This window comes from Neolamprologus multifasciatus, chromosome 23, assembly GCF_963576455.1.
Source record: "Neolamprologus multifasciatus chromosome 23, fNeoMul1.2, whole genome shotgun sequence".
NCBI classification, from domain to species: Eukaryota; Metazoa; Chordata; class Actinopteri; order Cichliformes; family Cichlidae; genus Neolamprologus; species Neolamprologus multifasciatus.
In genome coordinates this window covers 38411092-38427582 of record NC_140460.1, presented here as the reverse complement: position 1 = coordinate 38427582, position 16491 = coordinate 38411092, and the positions used below count along the sequence as shown (strand labels likewise).

General features: G+C 39.8%; 1 protein-coding gene across 2 annotated transcripts; it reads left to right on the top strand.

The window, feature by feature from the left end:
* Window positions 1-457: 457 nt before the first annotated feature.
* On the top strand, window positions 458-14773 carry LOC146492160 (ras-related and estrogen-regulated growth inhibitor). 2 transcript variants are annotated; one of them, XM_085150331.1, is made up of 7 exons: window positions 458-857; window positions 3099-3155; window positions 3273-3346; window positions 4618-4756; window positions 5037-5130; window positions 5760-5831; window positions 6175-14773. In XM_085150331.1, exons 1-7 carry the CDS (start codon window positions 806-808, stop codon window positions 6281-6283), a joined length of 597 nt encoding a protein of 198 aa, XP_085006457.1. In that variant the 5' UTR covers window positions 458-805; the 3' UTR covers window positions 6284-14773. The 2 variants fall into 2 exon arrangements, with proteins under 2 accessions (XP_085006457.1, XP_085006458.1); XM_085150332.1 differs by having other exon boundaries at window positions 721-857; window positions 5037-5191; window positions 5734-5831.
* The last annotated feature ends 1718 nt before the right edge of the window (window positions 14774-16491 follow it).

Genomic DNA, 16491 nt, shown 5'->3' with positions numbered 1-16491 from the left:
CATGTTTTATATGAGCATCCAGCATTGAAGCAGTATATCTGCATGGCACAAGGTAACAAAAAGCACGATGGGTTTCACACCTTCCTTCTGAAATGTAGCTGTTTAAAAGTTTTTTAATATTCATTAAATATATGCACATACTTGAGCTCCAAAATACGCTCTCGGCCCAGTTGACATTCTGAAATTGAAGTATGTGCACTCAGAGCCACTCACCTGAGTCTCAGAGTTATTATAGTGAGGCTTGAGATCATTCTGGACTCTGGGACGATATCTGGTGTCAAAGAACTTCTGTGGATAGAGGCGAGCTTTTGATGTGATTAAGTAGTTAAAGGAGTGCCTGCATGTTTGTTCTCAATGGATCCAAAATAGGATGTGCGCTCGGAGTTGGACGCCATTCCCACAGACAAATGGCTCCTGTCATATGCAGTTTCCTAAGAGAGGGGGGGGGGGGGGGGGGCACAGGAGAGAAGAGGAGACAGTCTCATCTCTCCACTCTCTGTCTGCTCAGTGTCTAAGACCAAGCAGCGAGTTCATTTATTTATTTTTTACTACTCCCCATATCTGGAGTTTATTTTCACTTTATGGTCAGTACTATCGCAGTAGTAAGTTTTCTATTCAGTTTCTGGCTTCATTGTCCGTGCTCTTTCTCAGTTCTTCGAGACTGTGTCCAGTTTTTATTATTTTGACATTTACTTTTGTTTTGTCTCCCAAAGCTGGCTCAGCATCCTCTGCTCTTCCCTGCAGGGCATCAATCGGGGACAAACAGCAGGGCACGCGCTGGACTAATTTTGGCTACAACAGGAAAATGGTTCCAGTTAAACTTCTCATTCTGGGAGCTCAGAACACTGGGAAAACAGGTAAGCTGGAGACAAAGCAGCTGAAAACCACAGGCACGCAGAGAGGGGGGCGTGCTTTGTAAGTTCTGAATCAGATAACATCTCAGCAGTGCATGAAAGAGGTTAAGTTTAGGGTTAACTGCGAGCCACGGTTTAAAGGTTTTTGCTAAAAATGGAAAACCTAGAGTGTTTATCTTTCATAGCACTGACATGTACCTCCATCACCTCCACTGCTATGTTTTGAATGTCATACAGGTCTGCTACTTTTGTCTAGCTCTAAAAATAGCTCGTCTTCAGTTGAGTGTAATAGACAAACTTGTTGCTTTTCATTTCAAATGTTTGTGCGCTCGACTATGAGCTCAGCTGCTTTCATGCACTGAGAAGACAGATTCATGGCACAGTTATAGAGACATTACAACACACCCATAACATTTTAATATTACACATATTCCTACGAAAATAACTGAGGAAACCGGGTCCTCTAAGCGACAACCATTTGTTTCCCCCTTCACTTTTGGACTCAACATTCTCAGTGTGGTGTGACAAGGGTATAAAACAGTTCAAACATTTATATGTGGATGCTGTTTTCGATAGTTTTCCCAACTTGTCTTCTCGTTATAATCTCCCTATTACCCATTTGTTTTGCTATTTTCAAATTCGAAATTTTGTTGCCAAGTGTTTCCCAGATTTCCCCTCTTTACCTCCAGAACAGCAGTGGGAAACTACGTTATCATTTATTCCTCATCACAGAGGAACCATTTCGAAACTCTATGATGCTATTCTGTCTTTTAGTAACCACTCTAATGTTAAGCTTAAGTGTACATGGGAAGGAGAACTAGGAATTCGAATACATGAGGAGTCTTGGGAACAGGCTATAGCGAGGGTACGATCTTCCACCTCCTGTGCTCGTCTTGGACTAATTCAATTTAAGGTCATACACAGGGTGCATTTCTCGAAGTCTAGACTTTCTGAATTGTATCCAGAAGTGGAAAATAAATGTGATAAATGCCATGGTTCTCCTTGTCACCTTAGCCACATGTTTTTTCTGTGTCCTGAGCTACAAGGTTTCTGGACAGGGTATTTTGCTATTATGTCAACTGTTCTTGGGGTAACTCTTCATCCTTGTCCTCTGATTGCTGTATTTGGGATTCCTGTTCGCACTTGATTCCACACAAAAGGATATTATAGCCTTCACATCCCTGTTAGCGAGACGTCTAATATTGTTGGATTGGAAGTCTGTTAAGTATCCTACTATTTCCCGGTGGCTTAAAGATGTCATGTTTTTTTTTTAAACTTGAAAAAATTAAATATACGTTGAGAGGTTGCACAGCCAATTTTTTTCACAAGTGGCAACCCTTTATCTCTTATTTTGCTAGTCTAGAGGTATTGCCTGTTTAAATGTACTTCTGTTACTGTTATATTCCTCTAATATGTTTGATGGTTGTGTTGATCTGTGTGGGACTGGGGGGGTCTTTCTTTTAGAATGCGTTATTTTTTTTTTCATATATATATATATAAGTTTATTTACTTAGGAAAATGAAGAAAGGTTGATTGTATTTCGGTAACTGCAAGTACTGTTGTTTTCTTTTTTCAATAAAAATATTAAAAAAAAAAAAAAAAGCAAATAACTCAGGAAACATAAGACGTGTGATAAGTAAAAATTATCATACATTCTTACAGTATAATGACTAATGCGAATAGCAAACTACAAAAATAGCAATGCCAAATTTAGCTGTCGGCACTTTGTCAATGGTTTAAAGGCTCACACATCAAATTCCATTAATTTCTTTCATATTAGAAGGACCAGAGTAAATTTCAGGGAACAAAACATCTATGCACAATGTCGACAAAGTCTGTATGCTGGGATTTGATTGTGACAGTGGTGGGCAGCATGCCTGGAAGTAAACTCAGTGTTTTTCCAGATGTAAAGGCTCAAGTGATGGTTTAAACAAGCGTGTTTAACCTTTTAATGTATCCTGATAAAATACAGCAAGGCCTTAAATAGCAGACATGAAAGTCAAACAGACACGAGCCTTTTGGGCTCTTTCCACCCAAACACAAAGGAAGCACTTATGCATTTATTTAAATAAAGTCACTATGAGGGTCGTTCTGAAGGCAACACTCACATAAGGAGGCATGACGTGAGGATGCTTTAGATCAGATTCAAATGACTAAAAGGAACTTTGTGTGTGTGCGACTGTGCAGAATGTGTTAGAAATGTGCTTCTCGCCTTCAGCCACTGTGTCTGTTTTGTGTCCCCAGCGCTGTGTGTTCGTTTCATAACCAAGCGATTTATTGGTGAATACGACCATAAAAAGGGTAAGACCTGGGTAAATATTTTTGCATTGCTGACAGTAAACATTACATAACTTACCCGAGTTCTTCACTGGCAGGATTTTTGAAAGTGACACAGTTCTCTGTGTGTGTGTTCTTCAGAGGTGACCTACAAATGCAGCCGGGTGGTGGATCAGGAAGCAGTCGATCTGGAGATTCTGGACTTAACTTGGAAGGTAAATATTGGCTTTTATTTGTAGCTTTTTAAAAGGCTACACTGTTGCTGTGTCCAAATTATTTGTTATGTTTTTCTAATCAAAGCATTTATTTTGCAAAATTTTCAAATATTTTTTGTTCTGCCAAGTAAACGTCAACTTTAGAGGGGGGTTTGTTGTTGCTGTTTTTAAATAATTTGCAAACAAGTTTTTGTATGGAGGGTCACAAGTGCCAAAATAGATTAACTAATTGCATCATTAAATAATTAATTGACTGTGTCATTAAGTAATTAAAATTATTTTATAAATATGTAATTAATTAATTAAATAGCAATTCATTTCTTTTAAAACTTCACAAAAATGTTTTATTTATTTCCTATTTTAATTAATTTACTCAATGTTAAATTAATTATTTAATGTTGTGTTTAGTTCATTCATTTTGTCACTCATGGTCCTCCACAGTCTGCAGTGTAGTTGGACAAGTAATGCCATTTGTTTCAGTTGTTACACCCATTACACTTCTTGCTTGTTTCCTAATTCTACCAGTAGGTAGTTCAGTTTCCAGCTCCTGCATCTGTATGTTGTGCTTGGGAAAGATACTGAAGATCCTCTTTGTGGGTGTGCATGAGTGATAAAATAAAAATACCTGTGGATGCAGCTTGGAGTGTAAAAGTGCTTTGAGTACTAGCTGAAAGTTATTTCCATCAACCATGGACTAAGTGTTGGTAGGACACAGAATACTAATTAACTTTCCAAAGATCAAAGGAGTAGGGCTCGATAAGTGTTCAGCTTCTACCGCTTCCTGTTCAGATATAGTATGTATAATATGTTCATAGTATATAAATTTATGTTTATTTCATATTGTTGTATATGAAGTCTAAGAATCTTCAGGGATTGTACTTACACCTTTTGTTGTTCTCATTGGACTTGGATTGTGTTTTCTTGTTATTAATACTATACACAGAATTTTTAAAAATAAAGAAATATTAGCAAGGGAGTCCAGTATTGTATTGGCCCCCCCATAGCAAGACGTTTCTAGGTTCTTTTTCTAACTTCGCTTCACTATGGGAATCGCCTTAGCGTAGTGAAACACCTCACTCTGTTATCAAAGAACCAGGGATTACGTTAAGTAACCCCATTGTTTTACCCTGTCCAAAGACAAGCTTGTCATGTGAGATGGTCATGTTGAAGTAGATGTTAGTGTGACAGTGTTAGCCTGTTAACACATATCCAGCTATGTCTATTGTTTATGAATAAATCTGAAAACTTTTTGATGATATATTCTCCTCTAGGAGAGCTCCGTAGCTTCTCTGGAGTCTTCCATTCGCTGGGCTGATGGTTTCCTGCTGCTGTACTCCATCACACAGCGCTTCAGCTTCCTGGAGGTCCCACAACTCAAGACGCTCATTGACCAAACCAAGCAGAATCTGGGTGGGGAGATATTTTGATCTGTATGAGAAAACGGCTGCTGAAAACTGAACTAACAGTCTGTTCTTCACACAAACATCAGGCCTCTGTTCTGTCTCTCTTTGATTTACATACACACATAAACACACCCACATATTCACAGATTGAGTGGACGTAGATTCCATGTTTGGTAGTGCCACCCTGTCTTCTGTTAGTAGTGTGCTGACAGAATGACTCCAAACTGCGTGCCATAGGGTCATCATGATGGTTTATTGTCACTTCACTTTGTGTGTCTGTGTGTCAGTGGTTCCCGCGGTGCTGGTCGCCAATAAGGCAGATTTGGAAATCGGCAGGCAGGTGACAACAGACGAAGGACAGAGACTAGCCAAGGATTTAAGGTTTGAGCGCTCATGTTTTCATATGTGCATGGTAATACTGTACAATGCTTTTCTTGTCTTTGTTATACTTGATAATAAAATAATTTGTCATTGATTAAGAGTAATGTCAGTCCAGTCAAGCTGGGCTGTAATCATAAGCTGATACTCTTGTACACAACCAGCTGGCAAATCCCAGCTGAAGCTGTTTTAGCCTGCCCATCTTTGCTGTCCATCTGCAAACCACTTTGCAACCCCAGTGCCCCCTTTTATGCTGTTTCTGACTTAATCCACGCCAAATTTGCTGTCACTGATTCATGCTGTGCTCTGAGCTGGAGCTTCTGCTGTTACTCCCTCTTACTTCATGTATAATGTACACATGGGGGGATGGTGAGGCACACAGCATGTAGTCTACTATAAGTTATATGGAAACAAGCTTTTTTTGACTACATGGTCAATATTTTATTAATGAATTTAAATTTATTATCAATTTAAATATTTATGTATAGTAGTGTATGTATTGGATATCAATTCTGCTCAGCCTGAATTCCACTATATGGTTCCTACAAAGTCTGAGTGCTAAATAAAGTAAGTAAAAACTATTTCCTTGCATGCTAACTAAATGAGCCATTGATTTCTTTGTGTGTGTCTAGGTGTGGTTTCAGAGAGTTGTCTGTGGCTGAAGCAGTCCTAGCAGTGGAAGCAGCAGTGCTTCAGCTCATCAGGTTCGTTTCTTCTGTGTTTTGTCAGACATGTGATATCCATGCTAGTCAGATTTTAAGCGTGTTTTCAGTGTTTCTACTATGAATGCAACATTTTTATTAATTAAATATACTCAAAACAACAGTCAGTGCTGCTCCTGATGGACTGCGCCCTGTCATACTGCAATAAACAAAGGTGGTACAAAAGATTTTCTCATAGATGGTGATAGGAAAGTTCCTGAACGATACTGGAAAGCAAAAACAATAATTAGACATCTCTCTTGGGTGTACTATTAGAGCCCAGAGGATTTTATGATTCTCTTTCATGTGCTGTTTGATTGTGTGTGTATGTGTGTGTGTGCCACAGGTTGGTGTTGGATCAGCAGCGCCCTCTGCCTGAACGTCGCTCCTACATGTTGACTGTTCGTCACGCTCTGACCAGGAAACTGACCAGATCTAAGACCATGCAGTGGTGACAACAGCAAACAAACCCCCATGGGAAAAAACTGTAGTGTATAATGGGTTGTTTTTTTGTTTGTTTGTTTGTTTGTTTTTTACTTTAGTTCTTTAGTGTTAGATATCTCCCGTATCTCACATCCAGATTGAGAGTTATCATGCAACGTCTGGGTTTCTGGATTTATGGGTTATGAGACCAGGATTTAAAAAAATATAAACTCACCAGACACTTTTTATTAGTTATGCCTTGATACTACTGGGCTGGAGTCTTTTTTTTTGTCTTCAAAAATGTCTTAATTCTTCATAGCATACATTCAAAAAGCTACTGGAAGCATCCTTCACTGACTCTTTTGATCCATTAACATGACAGCATCACAGTTGCAGCAAATTTGTAAACTCTGTGAATCTGTTGGATTGAGATCTGATGACTGTGGAGGCCATGTGAGTACAGTAAACTCAATGCCATGTTAACGAAACCAGTTTGAGATGATCTGAGCTCTGTCACACATCATGTGTTATGCTGCTATCAGAAAATGAGTTCAGTGTGTTTTCACAAAGGCACGGAAATGGTTAGCAGCAACTAAGGTCTGCTGTGGCATTTAAATAATACATAAAAGAAATATCGTTCACCCCATTAAACTACCACTGAATTATCGGTACAAGGCAGAATGTACATGTATCTTTCCAACATGCTTTAATGTTAATTAGGCCAAATCAATATTCATCAGACCAGGTAACATTTGTCCAGTTTTTTGTTGGTTTTTTTGAGTCTGTGCAAATTGTAGCCTCAGTTTTGCTGCTGTAGCCCATCTGCTTTGTAAATTCAGAGTTGTAAAAAACGGTTATTCAGTTGACTTCCTGTAAACTCAAATCAGTAAAATCGCGTTTCTTTCCCATTTTGATCATGAGATCAAAATGCCCATGTCTAGGCATGTACACAATCAGCTAATCACATGAGTTGCTGCAATACACTTGAGTGGTGTCTGAACTGACTGCTAGAAAGCCTACGACTCAGTGCCCCACATATGGATACTTGTAAAGGCTAATAGTACACTAATAACATTTATACAGAACTTAATGGGACTGTGGAAGACAACAGCTCCAATGCACCTACTGCTGTTCTGCATAGGCCTCAACCACAAAGCCAGCTCATCACTGAGAGTGGATCCAGTTATAGATTCAGGAGTGGAGTGACCGTGAGCTACCACCTGCAAATGGATAACATTACGTTGCATCCCAGGAGGGATTGAAACAATAACTCACTGATCTATCTAACGGGGATCTACAACGAGAACATCAGGATTTGATTTGGACTGGATAAATGTGGTCGAAGGGTTGTAAAGAGAGGAGAAGTGATCCAGACTGAATGGGTGGTGCTACCAGAAGGGAGGATAGCAGATATACAGGACATTTACAAGTAAATGGGTATCCCAAAGGCCAATGGAAGCAATGATAAAGATGCACAAAGGTTAGCCACAGTCAAATACCTCGAAAAGGTAAGACAGGCCGTGAGAAACCAGCAGAATCCAAGCCATCATTCATCAGATACTCAGTTGGAATCTGGCCACCAAAGGAGATGGATGCCACTTATGTGAAGACACAAAAGCATTTCACAACACAGAGAAGTCTCCCTCTAATGTCCAGCCTGAGGCAATAAAGACAGAGGGAAAGAGATGATTAGAAAGTGTCAGCATCCATAAATACATCAGAAACATCCACCTGAGATGAGTTACTCCAAGAAAGCCTGAGGCAGCTGAAGACAGATGGTAATAAAGTAAAGGAGGAGGAATTGTCATAGATGACCAAGCCCTGCATGGGATGTACCATTGACAGATTAAGGAAGTAGGTACCAGTGGCTTAAAGTACAGCAGAGCGGCTCTGATCATGGCAGCACAAGAACAGGCCTCAGAAGAAAGATCCATCGAGTCAAAAATCTACCAGATCTGGACGGACCCAAGCTGCAGACTGTGCAAAGGTGCCCTGAAGACTATCCTGAATAAAGTAGCAGAATGTAAGAACCATGAACACTGACACACCAAGTGCCTGGGATAGTGTACAGGAACATGTCTGCCCCATATGGACCAGAAGTCCCCAAATCCTGATGGGAGACACCCCCAAAGGTAGTTGAGAACAACAGGGCTAAGGTCCTGTGGGACAAACGGCTACTGGTCAACCAACCAGACACAGTGATGGTTGACAAGGAGCAGAAGACCCCAACTGTGATAGATGTGGCAATCTATCAGCAACATCGGGAAGAAGGAGCATGAGATAATAGAGAAGTACCAACTGGTGCAGATGTGGAAGGTAAAGTCCAAAGTGGTCCCAGTTGTTATAGGCATTAGGAGTGGCTCTAGAGCAGCGGTCCCCAACCTTTTTTGCGCCATGGACTGGTTTATGCCCGACAATATTTTCACAGACCGCCCTTTAAGGTGTCGCGGATAAATACAACAAAATAAAACTAGTACCGGTACCGAAAAAAAGAAGATTTATTCATAACACACGTGAAAAGACCCAGGAAAACCGAGTTAACGATAAAAACGATAACAAAATAACCCTGAAAACCATACATTTCACACCTGAGCCTCAACTCTTGCAGCCCGGTACCAAACAACTCACGGTCCGGTACCGGTCCGAGGCCCGGGGGTTGGGGACCGCTGCTCTAGAGATAATCAGATTGAACTTTAGATACCCTGGAATGATGTAGAATGACTGAAAACACAAATACAATATGTTAATGTTATTAGTCTGGTATGTATGTTTACTAGGTGCAAACACAAGCGTTTGCATTTATTTTCTATTCACAAAAAACATGTTGTTGTTTTTTAAAATATGTTCCACCCACCAGCAGGGGGCGGTACAATCATTTGGTTTGGTGCAGACATCATGCACAAACATTACATATTTAACCACCCACTTTGGTGTGGAAGGAGTTGAGTGACCCCCACAAAGACCTGACCTCAAGCCCTTTACAGGGTTTTTTGTCAGTAAATTGTAAAATCTTGTGGAAAAAACTTCCCTGAAAAAAGAAAGACTAGTATAGCAGAAGATAATGCCAATATCTTTGCCACAGGAAGACTGAAAATCACATATTTATTTTTACAAGGTCATTTTTGTGCTTTAATGTTTTCATTTATAATTTATTCATCAACACTGGAATCCTTCTAGTCAGCAGAGTTCATCAGTGTGTGAGAAACACTTTGACTTGGCTTTGTTGTTGGAGTGAGTGGATGATGTAACAGTGTGTGAAGAATGAGGCTGGCTTTCATTACAGTCTTGGCATTACTCGACCATGTCTCTGCTTTTTCCTATGCATCTCCCCTTTTGTCTGAACTTCTGAACTTTATGATCAGCGAGAGACATCTAAAAAAGGCAGACAGTGCAAAGCAAGACTGTGAGAGACAGAAAATAAGTCAGACTCCAACAGGGAGGAAAAATACTGGACTTCTTACAGACTTCACTGCTCATACTCACCAATCTATCTCCGGCTATTCGTACAGACATAATGGAAAATTGGATATGTGCTTGCTCTCCATCACTCCGCTCTGTCCACCCTGTGACCATCAACTGCTCCACCCAGTTGCCACCAACAAGCAGCCACAGAACCCCATACGCTTTATATATAAACACAGAGATCAACATCTTCAGAGAATTACAGATCTTAGCTTTAAAGTTATAATTAGATTTTCTTCTCATAAACCCTCAGTGTTATGCTGTTTACAGTGTAAAGATATTCAGTTAATGATCATTCTAGGGGCGATCGTGGCTCAAGAGTTGGGAGTTCGCCTTGTAATCAGAAGGTTGCCGATTCGAGCCCCGGCTCGGACAGTCTCGGGCGTTGTGTCCTTGGGCAAGACACTTCACCTACCGCCTACTGGTGTTCGCCAGAAGGGCTGATGGCGCGATATGGCAGCCTCGCTTCTGTCAGTCTGCCCCAGGGCAGCTGTGGCTACAACTGTAGCTGCCTCCACCAGTGTGTGAGAGTGAATGGGTGGATGACTGGATGTGTAAAGCGCTTTGGGGTCCCTAGGGGGACTAGTAAAAGTGCTATACAAATACAGGCCATTTACCATTCTGTGATTACCTGTTTATATTTCTGTCATTGTTACCAGGGTTTTAATAGTTTTGCAATTTTCATTAGTTTTTATTTTTATTTAGTTTTGACTTCAGATTTTCAATTTTATATCAGTTTTAATTAGTTTTTACCAATTGTTTGCTAGTTTAGTTTAGTTTTTATTTTTTTTGAAAATCCTTAGTTTCAGTTTAGTTTTGATTAGTTTCAGTTATAGTTTTAGTTGTGTTTGCAATAATTAAGTGTAACAAAATCCCAGTTTCATCATATCAGTCATTCTCTTCTGCTCATCCTTGGGTATGTTGCTATTCCAGCTACCATACTGCACCCTGGACAGGTCGCCTGTCTGTCGCAGGGCTAACACGCAGAGACAGACAACTCACATTCCCACCTATGGGTTCTTTAAATAAATAAATAAATAAAGGCAGATGAACAACCATTGATACCAGGCAACTATAAAATGTATATCTTGGCCCCAATGAGACTATTAACTCTCGCAGCACCGGGTGTTCGTAATTTTGGTTCAAGTGAATTGATAAACTTTTTGAAGGTAATTGACTCACACAGTTGTGTAGATATCCCCGTCCTGTTGTCTCGAGATGCATCACGCTGCCTTGCCTGAGGTTAGCTTCTGTTTTCTGGGGATGAGGGTTGAGTGTGCTCCCTTACCTTCTCAAGGTAAGCTAGGTTAGCCTTCTTGTGTGAGCTTTTCAAGTGCACTTTAAGGTTTGTGGGATTTTTTTCCCTTTAGAAATGTCCCTCATAATTTGTCTGTTTCCACTACAAGACACTTGCTTTATCCAAAACACAGTCATATTCAAAGTAATCCCAAATTGGACTCTGGCTCCCGACTTTTCCTGACATGATTCTGCGCGTGGACGGAGCAGCAACACAGACGACTCGACTAACGTGCTGCCACCTGCTGGCATAATGAGACACAGCAAGAAAAAAATCTGGAAACTAAACTTCATTTTCACCCTTGACTATTGTATGACACGCACACATCAATGAAAACTAAACACATTTTTGCTATAAATTCAGTTAATTTTAGTTAGTTTTGTGAACACTCATTACAGTTTTAGTCAGTTTTCCTTTTTTTGTTTTTATTTTTATTTCCGTTAACGAAAATGTTTTTTCCCTTCTAGTTTTCCTTATTTCGTTAGTTTTCGTTAACGATAATAACCTTGATTGTTACTGATCAAGATGACAGAAGGATTGTTGGGACAAACTGTGATTTTTCTTGTAAATTAAGGAGAAGTGCATATTTTAATTTTTAGGTGTTGTGAGTCCAAACGACTGATATGCTCAACTCTTATCTCTCAATACATTACTTGTAGCACTAGTTGGGCATAGATTGTGACATATTGGTCAGTGGGTATGGAGCACGGAAAGTGCCAAAATTAGAAATAATAATCATCTCAACAGATAAATTATCAGGCAATTATGTGCACTAAAATAATTTTGTAGACATTAACTCCAATCATTCATTTTCTTCTGCTTATCCAATTCTGGGGCGCTGGAGCAGATTCCAGCTGCCATAGGGCAACAGGCTGGGCACACCCTGGATGTGTCACTGATTTGTCACATTAACACATGTGGCCCACTTATAATCACCAATCAAAACAACCTCCAGGAAGCCGGAGTATCCACGCAGACACAGTGAAAACATGCAAACCCCACATAGAGAAAATGGTCAGACGGTGGATTTAAACCCAGGAATTTCTGGCAGTGAGGCAAAACTATGAACCACTCCTCCACTGCATTTCTTGTTGAGGTTGCCTTTGTGTTAACATACATTTGTTATGATTTATTTTCCGTTTGTACCTGTTGTTTCCATTTTTTCCTGTATTATTTTCCTCCGTCCATATTCTTAACTGCTTATGCAGTTTATCGTGATGGGGGATGGAACCTATCCCTCCCTGCAAAGGGCAAAAGTTCAGGTGCACAGTTTATTTAATTTGTTTGTTTTTTGTTTGCTTTCAGTATTTTCACCACCAGCTCTGACACTGTAGTTTAACATCAACAGACTTGGATAAGAAAGTCAGGGATAAAAAAGTATGACTGGATATTAATGAAGATCAGCAGTGGACAGCCACTCGTGTCTACTGGCCACGAATGAATGCGCTCAGGCCTGTTATCAGGGTCAGCAGAGGCAGGGTTAATAGTAATTGCCTGGTAGTGACTGTGTGGTGGAGAGTGGGAACATCATTTACTCACGCAGAGATAAACTGAATGTCCTCTGCCTTTGAGCTTTTATGTCACTGCTCCCCTCGCCTGTGATGCCAACCGACCTGTATGGATTAGTGACAGAGAGGGAGCCAGAAGAGGATGATGACAGCAAGGAGGTGTGGTGACATCATAACGGTCACCAAGGAGACGAAAGGTTAGGACCCCTCTTCAACTCTGACTCAGAATAGAACATGAGTCATACCTGCATCATTATAGAAACAGCCAATCACAAGCTGCCTTTCACATACGTTGGCAGATAGACAGCCAATAGGGAAGCTTGTGCATTTAAGCAGGCTTTGAGTTTCTTTTTTGTTTTTGTTTTTTGTTTTCTTTTTAGTTTGTACTAAGCTGTGTTGCTGTTAGACCAACTTAAACTTTAATCACATGTAAACGTATACCTTAAAAGTCAGATTATTCACCTACTTTGAATATATTAATGTTAAATGAAATGTTAAACTTTATTTGTCTCTCACTCTGCTGTTTCCAGGTGAAGTGAACACGTTGTAGCCACAAAAGATGTCTCAAATCTGCTGATCAAAGCGAGTTTTTCAGACTTTGCTAATATAATGATTGTTTACATCCATAAGCTGCAGTTTAGAAATATTTAAGTCACTGCTAATGATTAGCAGTGATTTGAGATAACAGTGATTTAGATTTGTAATTGATTATCAGAAGTAATCTTCTTTTCTTATTATCTGTCATATTTATACTGTTATAACAGTGGTTGCTAATATTAAATATGGCCAAAGTTTAAGTAAATAATGATGTCAATGTATATACAAGGAATCCTTGTGAGGCAAAACCTCGGGCTTCAGGCTGCTCTAAAGGTTCAGTGTCAGCCTTTTTTTTCCTACTCTTAGGTCACTAGGACACCAGTGAGAGGAGATATCCCCAATATGGTCATCTCATACCAGGTCATCTCAGGCACAGAGCTCTGGTTGTGAACACAAAACCTCCACCCATCTGCTGTTGTTTTTTCTTTTCTTTTCTTTGTCTTTTTCATTGCCAGAGTCAATCAGGAGATTGACTCTCTCATTCCCTGCAGGTTATCTTGTTTTCAGCTTGTTTTAGACAGAGGAAATAAGGATTTAAAATGAATAAAAAATAGTCACATAATGGGTCAAGCTGTTTGCTTCTCTTTCACAGGAGCCAAAAACAGTCCTGCAATGGATAGTTCAACAGGCAAACATCCTCTCTTCTTGCTCATCTCTGGTGGAAATGTACTTTAGGAATTGAGACATCCTTCAAAGATGTGCACTGAAATCAATTTCAGAATCAAAGGCTGGTGGACGGAGGACAGACGAGACATGTCGGCACAAAATAGAAAAATTAGAAGAGCCCAATGCTTTGGTTTAAGCACTTTCATCAGGCAGACGGCTGTATTTTACTGAAAAGGTCTGAAAAACACACAATATACATTCATGGTAGGCAAAGTCTGGTAAAAACAAGACCGTTTAACAGGTAAAGAGACAGATTATTCTATCAAGAGGGCCAAAGCAGGGCAACTGTTTACTGTTTCTGCTTTCAAGTAGGAATTATTTTATAATTTTTTTAAGTGGTTTGAGCAATCGTTCTTTCCGAAGGTCTTTCAAAGTTTTGTCATCTAACTCAAGTGTTGAGTTATCTAACTCAAGGGATGAACCATTGTTGTGCCTAAAATATCAGGCAACTTAGCAAAGAACCATTTTAAATTATATCTTTAGGCACTTTGTTACTACCAGCCCATCACAAACGTGTATCGTTTGTTCCCATTTCTTTAATTAAATCTTTGAAAAACAGACAAGACAATATGACACACATAAAACGGTATTTTTGTACCAAAGCTGACTCAGAGAGTTCAGGCTTTGCTGAAGAATAAAGGCGGTCATACGTTCAAATTTGCTAGAATTATACAAAATGTTGTTGTTTTTTCTTTTCTTTTCTTTTTCTTTTTCATTGCCAGAGTCAATCAGGAGATTATATCAAAATGGGACATGCCCTCTAGCATGGTCCAAGAATGACCGAGCCAAGATCCTGTGGGACTTCCAGATACATACAGACAAACTAGTGATGGCCAACCAACCGGACATAGCAGTGGTGGACAAGCAGAGGAAGATGGCTGTAGCGATAGATGTAGCTATACCAAATGACAGGAACAGGTACCAAGGGCTGAGACAAAAGCTCAAGAAGATGTGGAGGGTGAAGGTAAGAGGACCTGAGCTTGAAAAATGAAGACGGATGAAGACCGCCCACATATATATATATACTCTTGCAAAAATATCTACATTGTGCAGTTTTAATCAACTTATTGTCTTCTTCTTTGGCCCATTGCTCCATTATTACTGCAACAAGAGCATTAAAACTCCACCTGTGGTCAAAACCTCCCACAATATAGCTTCAATTGTGAATTAGGTATTTGTAGGTTTAAAAGGGCCCTGCTCGAGTAAACGAAAGGTCACCACAGTTATATAACACCAGTGTGTGTGTGTGAGAGAGAGAAACAGAGACACCTTGTACCTTGGGGTGGGACACCATCCGTAAAGTGATATGTGGAAGGAGAAAAGAAGAATGAGAAGGGATAAGGAAGGGGAGCAGAGAGGGAAGAAATGATAGATAAGGAAAAAAGCAGGGAAAAAAGGCAAACCAGAGTCAGGTGAAAGAAGCCTGGAGAGTAAGAGATCATTACATAACAAACTATTGTTTGAAATGGAACATAAAACAAACACAGAACTGCCTGATGATAATCAGTGTGGTCCATTCTGAAGAGCACATGTCTCTTAACCTCCACCACACCCTTTGCAATGACCTCAATATGAACAATACATCACTGTCCTAAATGTGTGCTGATAATCCTCAGGGCCCCATGAAGTTCTGGTGAGTTATCATTTTCATGAATGACAAATCCTCATTTGGGTTCAAAAACAATCCAAACAACACTGGAAATGTACTAAATTGCTGACGTGTTATATTCAGCTTTCTCTTTCTATCAATTATAAAGGCTGATGCGTATAAGGCAGTAGTCACTGCGTGGATAAGGGCCAAATCTGACTTGAGGTCTGGGGAGTGTACCCTCAAAAACATTGTATTGTATTATAGTGCTCTGTTTGTTTGCAGTTTCAATGGCAGATTTTGTTTCCGATTGGTATGGGATTTTTGAATGCTGCAGTCTTAAATATGATCAATCTATCAAATTAATGGGCTGCATACCACAGGCCGTTAAACATGTCAGTATTCCATGCCAGTGATCCGTTACTTAGAAAAACATCACCTGACCCAGCTGTCTTAGCTAATTATAGGTCAATCTCCAAATTTCCTTTAATCTCAAAAAATCTTAAGAGAGTCAGAAGAGGGATGGTCTATTTGAAGAGTTTCAGCTGGAATTCAGAGCACATCACAGTTCAGAAACAGCTTTAGTGAAGGTTACAAATGATCTTCTTATGGCCTCTGACAGTGGACTCATCTCTGTGCTTGTCCTGCTTGACCTCAGCACAGCACTCAGTACTGTTGACCATAACATTTTATTAAAGACATTAGAGCATGCTGTAGAAATTAAAGGTATTTAACAGACTTATGACACACTAAGGTTAATTATGGAGTTCCACAGGGTTCTGTGCCGGGACCAATTCTATTTACGCTATACATGCTTCCCTTAGGCAGTATCATTAGAAGGCATAGTAAACATTTTCACTGCTATGCAGATGATACCCAGCGTTATCTAACCATTAAGCCAGAAAACACACATCAATTAGTTAAACTGCAAGAATTTCTTACATATTTTTTTCTTACATAAAGACTTGTTGACCTCTAATTTTCTGCTTCTAAATTCAGATAAAATGGAGGTTATTGTACTCAGGCCTAAAAGTCTTAGAACCATGGTGTGTAACCAGATGCTTACTCTGGATGGCATTACTTTGGCCCTCAGTAATACTGTGGGGAATCTTGGAGTCGTTT